This window comes from Carassius auratus, chromosome 1, assembly GCF_003368295.1.
Source record: "Carassius auratus strain Wakin chromosome 1, ASM336829v1, whole genome shotgun sequence".
In the NCBI taxonomy this organism is placed as follows: domain Eukaryota; kingdom Metazoa; phylum Chordata; class Actinopteri; order Cypriniformes; family Cyprinidae; genus Carassius; species Carassius auratus.
Window position 1 is genome coordinate 4,196,320 of NC_039243.1, and position 10,633 is coordinate 4,206,952.

The 10,633-nt window shown below is 36.9% G+C and overlaps 1 protein-coding gene across 1 annotated transcript; it reads left to right on the forward strand.

Annotated features, from left to right (window-relative positions):
- The first annotated feature begins 6,852 nt into the window (after positions 1–6,852).
- LOC113108849 (EGF-containing fibulin-like extracellular matrix protein 1) lies at positions 6,853–10,279 on the forward strand. Its single transcript, XM_026272192.1, has 6 exons — positions 6,853–6,950; positions 8,909–8,974; positions 9,114–9,257; positions 9,339–9,461; positions 10,009–10,140; positions 10,248–10,279. The coding sequence occupies exons 1-6, from the start codon at positions 6,908–6,910 to the stop codon at positions 10,277–10,279; spliced, it is 540 nt and encodes a 179-aa protein (XP_026127977.1). The 5' UTR covers positions 6,853–6,907.
- Positions 10,280–10,633: the final 354 nt, after the last annotated feature.

Below are 10,633 nucleotides of genomic sequence, written 5' to 3' on the forward strand. Positions count from 1 at the left end.
CAGTATTTGATTTTTAATTCAACCTCTAATAAACACATAAAAAGAGCACATATGTGCAATATCCACACTGACAACTTTATGATAATCCGATTTATGATCCCGTTTAAGTTTCTTCAGCTCCAGTAACGTTAAAGTTAACGTTAACGTTACCGACAGTTAGTTAGGTGCACCTCCAAAAAGTGAAATGAATGAAATTATGTACAACATTTTGAAGGTGTGCCAGATGGGTGCAGAAGCTGAGGAATGCTACTTTGAAAGGGATAAGCTCCCAGCAGCTCCATCAGAGCTACAGGGTGTGCAGTGCACATTTCCACCCCAGCCAGTTTAAAAGGCCAGCAGATGTGTATGTATAATTAATATATATATGTATGTATAATTCATATTTTGTCAATCCTTTCATGAGGAACATACGCTGTTATTACTGGTGTTGTAAAATTGTGCTGTGTATGAAAATGGGAGTTATCCCCAAAAGTTATCGGGGTAAATAAGTAGCCCATTTGACAGCTTCATGCTCTATGACAAAATTGTTTAATCTTAAACCGATCCAAAAGCATTATTTTGTTGTACATTATTCAACATGCCGTTTTAGTTTAGGCTATAGCAGACATCCCAACATGCAAAAGATCATTTCAGGGAGGTATCCCCAGCACCCTCCCCCACCCCTTGTAAAGTCAAAGAATGTGTCTTTTACTTTCGTTTTTGTTTCGACACTCTACCTCTGTCATGGCGCTCCTGTTTCTAGATACAGTTAACTGATTAATTAGGTTGGGGAGAAGAGATAAGATCCCACCCACAATGACAATTGATTGGTTGACTTACCGAAACAGGCCAATCAGGATGCTCTCTATTTTTTTATTGAGATAACAAAAATGGGGAATACAGAGACATGTGAATCTGTAAAACAATAAGATCGAAATTCTGCATCCTGTATCACATAGCAATCATGTTTCTAATACATTAAGTATCCTTTTCAGCAGTTTAGATGTCTTTAGAGCTTTTCGATTATTCTGTATTGAAGTTAGAGAGTCGTAAAATATCTTCAGACTTCAATTTTAGCTAATTTGCGGGCATCAGGGAGCTGCTATCAATATGTGGGAGACTCCCAGAACTTCTGGGAGACATGGCATGTCTGCTATAGAGATATTAAAAACTAGAAACTACTATTTAATTCCCTCAACCGCTTTTGAATTGGAACCGGTATCATTCAATTCTATGACAGCTGTGTTGCGTTCAGTCCAAGATGGCGGAGCTGCAGCTCTGCGCATGGGTGCGTTTGTTGCTATGGAACGTTCTATTGGGTTTCGCCTCTTGTTACTTCTATACTCTTTGCTCAGGTACAGTCGCTCTGTAAGCGTGAAAGAACATGACTAATGTTACATTCTGGTCTTCTCATCCAGATCTCTCTGTGTGTCAGGTCAGTACATCTGTAACAGCACTTCAGCGAGGCCTATGTGCAGCTGGAGGTGGACTGTGAGTGACAGAAACACTCTCTCATCTCTGACATGAGTCAGATCTGATGCATGAGTCACTGGTCAGCGTGACGGTAAATGTTGACATAAAAATGCATATTGTTATTATTATTGATATTTTATATTAATAATAATAATAATAATAAATGCATGTAGTTTTATGAGAATTTAACTAAATACTTTAATAGACTGATGAACTGTTTATACATTTAAAAAAATTACAAAACATTATTATTATTTATATTATTATATGACAGTCAAACAGCACAAAAAGTTAAATAACCTACGTATTAAATTTACTATAGGAATACTTTGACAAATAGTCATAGAATTTACAATAGAATATAGAATAGAATAATTTAACAAATAGTTAAAATAGTTTAATACACCTGTTTTTAAAATTATTATAAAAGACTTAGTGTTATTATAGGCATGTATTTTTTTGACTATTAATCAATACTGTAAAACAACTACCCTTTTTAATAATAATAAAAAAACTAAAAAATTAAGCTGTACAGTCAATTTACAATACACCTGTTTAAATAAATACATCATAAAAATACACATTTTGTGTGTATTTATTTGTTAGACAATTAAACACAGTACAGTAAAACATACTTTAAAATACTGGTTTTAAAAGGTTTTATAAATGTAAAAATATATATTTTTTTATGTAAACGACTAATTTTGATTATTATTTAGTGTCTATTTTTAAATACAGTAGAGATTACTGTACAAAAATAGATTTTTCTCAGAATTACTCCTAATGTTCCTAAGGTCCTATTGATTTCTTGTGTTTTGCGGTGAAATATATTGTAGGTGTGTTCTCATATGTATTGTGGTCTGGTCTTCAGCGCTGAACAAAGTCACTTGAGAGGAGCTTCAGACTCAGAGAAGACTTTGTCAAACATAAATTAATTTGGAAATCACTAGCACTCCATTAAGTGGTTAAAATAATATGTTTATATCATTAAATGCTCTAAATGCCCTCTCCTTTGCTTTGACCTCCCAACAGCTTATTTAATAAAAAATGTTTTGTTTATTTATAATCTGCTATTTTAAATATTTCAGTGATGGCACTGCTGGAAAGATTCAAGTCAGAAAAACACATAATACATTTGATCTTGCATTGGATTTCCACACCATATTCATTACAACAACAACAACAAAAAACCTAAAACTGACAGTGTGTAATATAATACAAAAATAATTTAGAAAAATCCTATCAAACTCTAGTCACATTGACAGACTTTAGGCTCCCAGTATAAATTGTGGTTAATATCTCTCTGTATTTTGACTAAGAGCCATCCATTTAAACATGAGAAGATAGTCTAAATGTCATGTGAAGTGTCTTCTTCAGGCCTAAAATATCCACATTTTGGCTATGTTTTCCTGTTTGTATACAATCTGTCTCAAGGTACCTTGAAAGCGGTCTCTGTAGATGTCATACAACGCTCGTTCTGCGCAGAGCAAACAGACAAAACCTGTATATTTCAGGATATTTTAGCTGGAGGTTTCATTGAAACAATTCAGCTAATGCAGATCACACCACTACAAGAATTTTCTCGACTCTGCCTTTGGTGGAAAACATCTGAATCTGTTTTCCAAAAGAGGATGTTTCTCTCATCTTAAAGGGTTAGTTCACCCAAAGAGAGAGCGGGCTGGCTGTGAGGGGTCGTAGTCCTTCTCCTCACTCTGGAGGTGTTGTGAAGATGTTGGAGGATGGACAGAGGAGCAACAATAATCCTCTTCTGATGTCTGATTTAGTAGCTGAACCAAACCAGACCGTTATATATGAACACAGGACAGACTCAATGATGGCAGAGTAGTCACTGTTTCAGCAGCTCCTGTGGCAGGCTCAACTTCCTCCGCTGGACAATTAGCTGTTTTATAAATCAGCCAAACAATGTTTTATTTTAATCTCATGTTTCCGTGATGGGTGAGTTTAGGGGTAGGGTTTTTTTAGCTGACAGAAATTATCATTAACCCGACAGAAAATTAGTGGAAGTCTATGCAATGCCCTGACTGAGACAGCCTAACAAACAGTGTGTGTTTTCACATGATCACCACTAGATGGCAATATCGACAGAGAGGAATACAAACCCACACATCTGGCTCAACATCCACTGAAAACCCAGCTGGATCAAATTAAAAAGATTTAAACACACAAGTAAAAGCATCCAAACATTGGGCAGTAGCAGCAGCTCAGTCTGTTTGGTTGGAGAATTTACTGACGCAGTTATCTGGAGCGAGCAACTCAATAATTCACTGATGATTGAGACATGAGAAATTAGCTGCAGTAGTTCTCAAAACGTTTCCTCTGGGTCAGAGTAATAATGTTTCTGGTCTGGTCATTTCCTGCCCAAAGGTCATGTCAACTTCATTTTTATCTATGTCTCTGTCTCTTGTCTGTTTTCTCTGTCTCTGTCTCTGTCTCTGTCTCTTTCTCTGTCTCTGTCTCTGTCTATGTCTCGTCTCTGTCTCTGTCTCTGTTCTTTGCTCCTCCTCCTCTGATGGTTTCTCCGCCCACTGAATCACATGCCCCGCCCCTCAGATATGATATTGGCAGGTTTTTCTGCTGATGTGTGTATTCATTTGTTCACTGCACACAATGAAAGTATTAAAGGCCTTGCATTAATTATGTGTTTTTTTCCCTTTCTCATACACAGACACACACACACACATGCACACACGTTTGTTTTTGTGTAAAGTGTGTTCATCCCATAGGTGTAATGGTTTTTATACTGTAGAAACTGTATATTCTATCTCCCTTCACCAACCCTACACCTAACCCTAACCCTCACAGGAAACTTTGTGCATTTTTACTTTCTCAAAAAACCTCATTCTGTATGATTTATAAGTGTTTTGAAAAATGGGGACATGGGTTATGTCCTCATAAGTTACCCTCTCCTTGTAATACCTGTGTCATACCCATGTCATTATACAGAGTTGTGTCCTGATATGACACACACACACACACACACACACACTGCTGGAGAGGAAACATCTGCTCATCTGAAATCCCGCCCCCTCACATTTCCAAGAGACACAGAGACAGAGGAATGACTGCAGGGTGGACCGGTAGCTTAACTTTTATTCTCTCAGAGCCTTTTAGCTTTTATCTAGCAAGGCTTTTGGAATCTAAATATTTAATGCATTTGTCTATTAAGAAATGGAGAAATGGTTATTCTGCTAACTGTAAATAAGGACGCCACTCTTAACAGTTTTAATGATATATAAATCTATACTGACCCAAATCTGGCTCCTGAAAAGTGTTTTGCACCTTTATTTTTTAGGACATTTAACTAGAGCTTTCCAGAATTCTTGATGAAACATAAACTTCAAAAGATCATCACTGAAGAGGGCGGAGTCTGAGATCTGAACACCACGCCCACTGGGCGGAGTCTGATTCTGTGTGACTGCAACCTGTGATTCACATCATTGAGATTTAATAAAAATGCCTTAGTTTCAGTATTTCTATTCAGTAACACAATGAGATTGTGTCTAAACTTTAAAGCTGCAACCAGTTTTATGTGTCTGTTCATAATAAAAATGTTACATTCATTCAAGACTATTCTTACTGACTGCAAACCTTTGAGCGGTAGTAGCCCATGCTCAAGTTGGAGGGCACGAGAGGAAGTGGGACAATTATATGCTTATTTTATTTTATGGAACAAACTGAAAATTACATCATAAACACAAGAGGCATTAAAAAAATCAACTAACTGACGCCAGCGCACTGTCCCGTCTGTGTATCATGTTGTTTTAATCAGGATCTCAAACTGAACACGCAGCAGGAAAGTTACAGTGACTCCATGGAGCTCATGAATATTTAATGAGCCAAAAAGGTTCTGTTTGTAACTGTTGGGTGGCTAAGCAAATCTTTGCAATATTCTAGCCAAATGTTTCACTGTAAAGCCCTCATGCAATGTTGGCCCCTGTCACATGATTAATCAATGGTGCATTACCACGTGTACTGTTTCCACTCAAACCAATAAAAGAAGAGGAAGTGAAAGTGGCACTATTATGTGTCAGAGAGTCATTCATGCACTTTTACAGAACTCACAGGCATAAGGTCACAAGAGCTGCAAGCAACAACAAGAAAAAACTGTTGTGTAAACAGACCACATATAGACGGAGAAACTGAAGTGGAAACTTCACACACACAAAACTTCAACAGAGCAAAAAGCCCAGTGTGGAAAAATCTGTGGCGTTTCCAAAGCACAAATCATATGGTATTATGTATGTATTTTTGTTTGTGCATGTGTGTGTTCATACCATAATCAATGACTAGAGGACTACTGAAAGCATCCACAGGAGCAGATGAAAATGTGCTTCGCTTCATTGTGCAAACTTTATTAGAATGTTACATTGGAATGTTCTATGGACGTTCTAAAAAATAAGTAATGACATATAAAAACTGACGATGAACGTCTAAATAAAAAGTATCAGAAAAAAAAAACATCCCATGAACGACGTATAAATACTTTTTTTAAAAATATATAAAACCAAATAACGTCAAACTATTAACATTAACAACTAGAAGCAAGGGTTCATGACTTTTGAGAGCGTCTTGCCTGGGCGCTCTGAGAACATCTTCTGTCAGCTGTGAAAGAGGCACATGCCCAGAGATGCTCGACACTCGTGAGAGAAACAGAAGTGAAACACAGATGCTGGACTATTTAAAAGCTGCACGTTTCAAGTTCACATCAGTGGCACCAGAAGATTGTGAGGGGAATGGAAATCACACTTGAATTCTGTCATTACTAGTAATTGAGTTTGATGTGGTTTTTTTTTATTTATTTATTTTGCTTAAAAAAACATACGTACCCATCAAGTTCTAAAACATTATTTATTAATGTTCTCTGAACTTTCCAAACATCCCATTTGTAAAACATTATGAGAACGTTACTTTTGAATGTTCTCTGAACAAATACTGACATTTAAAGAATATTAAATTATGAAGTGTGGCTTATGAGTACATCTGTAAATGGTCCAGATGATGTTTGTCTGTAAATGAAATGATGAGGCTGGTTAGGGGTCAAAGGTCAAGTTAGGAGATAGAAGAGATCAGTATCCTCTAACCTGAAAAACAATGAAATAGTGTTATATAAGTAACAAGAATGTGATATTATATATTGTAGACTCAACAGCTAGGGAATACCCATAATGCACTGCAAGCCCGTGCTGAATGAATTGTATTTTAACACTTATAGCTCTGCATAATAAATGAGATATGATTATTCAGTTCTAACTTTTACTTGAAAGTCACATAGGAAGTAAATACGAAACATCCTGCATCTCAGGATATTACATTTGTATGAATGTTTGCACTCGACCCTAAACCCGGAGACTGAAACACGAAAGACGAGAAGAAAGAGTCAACTTACTGGAATACGGATTTCTTCTGGAATTTCACGAATCTCACAGCAGTTAGGATGTTTCCTACCACACACCTGAAGTGGACACTTCTTCATTTTGGTGAGTAGATACTTCACTGTCTCCATGTGTGTGTGTGTGTGTGTGTGTGTGTGTGTGTGGTGAATATCTTGAAGTGTGCAGCCGAAAATCTGTTAGAAATACATCTTTCTGTTGAGTTGTTCTTGCTGACTGCATGCAAAAACAAATCCAGCACGATTAGTATAGTCTGATTTGCTAAAAAATGACCCACTGGGCAAAGTTACGTCCAGTGGACGTCTTTTTATATCTTTGCAGACGTTGAAAAGCACAGTCTTTTTTTTTTTTTTTTTTTTTATGTATTCTGTGCGTCCGAAATAGACATTCATGGATCCTCTGTACAAGATTAAAAACTTCAGTGGACATATTTTCAACATCATTTAAGGTTCATTTAGACATAACTTATACTGTTTCTGGACCAAATCAACACTCTCAGGATGCGTTAGATTTAGACTCATGTTATTTCAATGTAATCTCCAATTGTTAATGCAAAGCAACTCCCAGACACTGTGTTTGTCCAAAAATCAAGAAAATAAAATAATCTTCACTGAAACTGAAGTTTATGAAGTGCTGAAGTTTATGAAATAATTAACTGATCAAATAGCTGATGATTAAAGGGGGGGTGAAATATTCGTTTTCACTCAATCTCCTGTTAATCTTGAGTACCTATAGAGTAGTACTTTATCCTTCATAACTCCAAAAAGTCTTTAGTTTTATTATATTCATAAGAGAAAGATAGTCTGTACCGATTTTTCCCGGAAAAACACGACCGGCTGGAGGCGTGACGTGTGGGCGGAGCTAAAGAATCACGAGCGACAGTAGGCTTTTGCGTTGAGAGCGTTTGGAAGTTGTGACATTACCGTGAGGGAAAAAACATCCAAAACAAACCATGGCTTAGAGTCAGATTCAGCCGTATATTTATGATCCAGAATCAGATCCAGAGGCTGAAATTTAACAAGAGCAGCAGCAGCAAAGGCGTCTCTGTCTGGTATGTCCTGAAACTGTATATATTTGCTTAGCGGTTTTGGAAAATGACTAAGTTCCACTTAATGTTGTCTTTTTTTTTTTTAAAGCTGTACATGTGGAAAGTGCAGTTTGATGACAACATCGCATGTTGTTTACTTGATGTGCTTACGCGCTGATAGCTAAGTTAACAACACAGAGATATTTGAAGCAGTTTTACTCACCGCCTGCGGTTCCAACACACGATCGTGACCCTTTTTCGTTGGGACTGCATTATCCTTAAGAAATAAACGATGTGCAAATCCGGCGTCAAACTGGGCCTTGTTTGTAAAACAAGCATCTTCAAAATGCAGGGAACAAACACAAACACTTGCACAGCTCCGTTGATGCTCTGTAAAAATAAACTCCATCCACTGGTCCCTTAATGCTGTTTCTCTTTTGGTAATCTGTGCAGGGTTGTCTTGCCCTGGCAACCAAAAACACACTTCTTTTGTGACATTTGGCGACGCTCTCGCTCTGATCAGTGAAGTCTGTTGTGCTCTCAGTGCTCTGCTATACGGGAGTGCGCTCTTCCGGCAGAAGTGCCTCAGGACCCATATAAGGAAATTCCGCTCCATCTAACGTCACACAGAGCCATACTAGGAAAAAACTTTCCGAAACTTGTGACAAACCGGAAGGAGTATTTTGGGATCAAAAATACTCCTTCAAACGTACAACTTAATTTTTGAAACTATGTCCATGTTTAGCATGGGAATCCAACTCTTTAACAGTGTAAAAAAACTCAGTATGCATGAAATAGCATTTCACCCCCAATTTAAGCATTTAGAAAAATTACCTGCAAATCAAAGAGCAGGATCAAACAGAGATTGATTTAGATTAGACCCCCCCCCCCCCTCTCCCTCCATTAAAGACTGACAGCAGAGTTTTGGGATGGATGGGAGAAGGGATGTATATGTGGACAGATTTCCGAGTTCTGCAGATAATTACACAGATCTTGTTTTTTTCTTTTTCTTCATTAGGTCTGTTCCTGGTGTCCAGTGAATCATGTGAAAAGGGATTTGACGGAAAAAACGGCGGCTGTGTTGGTAATGTGTTTTAATACAGTATTTTTCTGTGATAACACACAGTTAATGGTCTGTTTGTCAATCAAACAATAGAAATGTGTGTTACTGTAGTTATTTTCTAACATTGTAATGATGTTTTCTTCCTGATTGTCTCTTACAGATGCAGATGAGTGTGTGACGGTTCCGAGTGTGTGTGGTGATAACGCTCGGTGTTTCAATACACATGGAAGTTACTACTGCAACTGTAATGAAGGATTTCAGGCAGATAAACACAACTTCACCCATGAAACAGGACAGTGTAGAGGTACGAGAGAGGATTATGGGAAGCGAAGAGTCAAGAACTATCATTTAATTACTGTAACTAATATCAACTGCTTCCCAACAGATATCAATGAGTGTGTTGAGGATGAATGCCCAGGTAATATGAAGTGTGTGAACACCTTTGGCTCGTACAATTGCACGTGTCGAAAAGGATACAAGACCACAAGACTAGACACAGATTGTGAAGGTGTGTGTCCTCAATTGTATTGCTTTTAATTTATTTGACTAACAAAACTAAAGAACATCATTATAATCAGTGGCAGTTCAATCAAAATGTTTACTGTGGTGTTCAAAACATCAATAAAGTAGAGCACAAAAAGATTATTGTGAAATATCTAAAAAAAAAATTATATGACAGACAAAAACAGAAAGATTTTCTGCCATTCATTTTCAAATATTGGGGCTTTTTTTTGGTTGCAATTTTCCCTCAAGAGCTGCTTGTTTTGGAGCCCTGATTATAAACACCTGAGATCCACATAAAACATTTAGTATTTTTAGCACATGATTTAACCTAGAATTTCCAGGACTTTGTTGCATGCAATTACCATTCATTTATTATCTAGGAAATAATAATAATAATAATAATAACAATAATAATAATAATAAAAACAAAATGTGAAATAATATGTTAAAATGTGTGATAGAAAAGCTGATATCACTCCTGGTTGATTTGTGACATCATGAATGTTTATTGTTAACATGACATTAACAGCACTGACGCTCTTCTCTCACAGACATCGATGAGTGTAAAGATGCTCCAGATGTTTGTGGCACAAACGCACAGTGCTACAATCAAGAGGGCGCATACAGCTGCAAATGTGACCAGGGTTACAGTAATTCTGGAAATAAGCAGTTAGTATGCACTGGTAAGTATTTAGTGCATGTTTGCATGAGTTGCACTGATGAAGCTGCCAGTGTGCAGTCCAAAAATGAGAATTACTTATGCCTTATGCCTTTTGTTCTTTGTGTCCAGAGATTGTGCATTTCTGTCTGGCTAATGAATGAGTCTCATTTGGCCATGATGTCATCAGTTTCTGGAGAACAGATCAACTGTTATTATGATCAAATGTTTGAATCCCCGTTTCCTCTTTTTTCTTCTCTAATATAATTCAGAAAATATTAGGTGTTTTGTTTTCTAGTTGTTCATGAAAACACAATGTACTAAACCCTCTCTCTCTCTTCATTTCATTTCTAATGTGATTTATTGGTATGACAGATCTTATAATGTCTTGCCAAAGTATATGCAATGTGTATGATGAATCTTGAACAGATGAGGACATATTATGAAATGTTAAATAAAAAGAAAGTGAAACAAGCATGTCTCTGTTTCTATAGCTTTTTCTGTAAGGTTTGAAACAC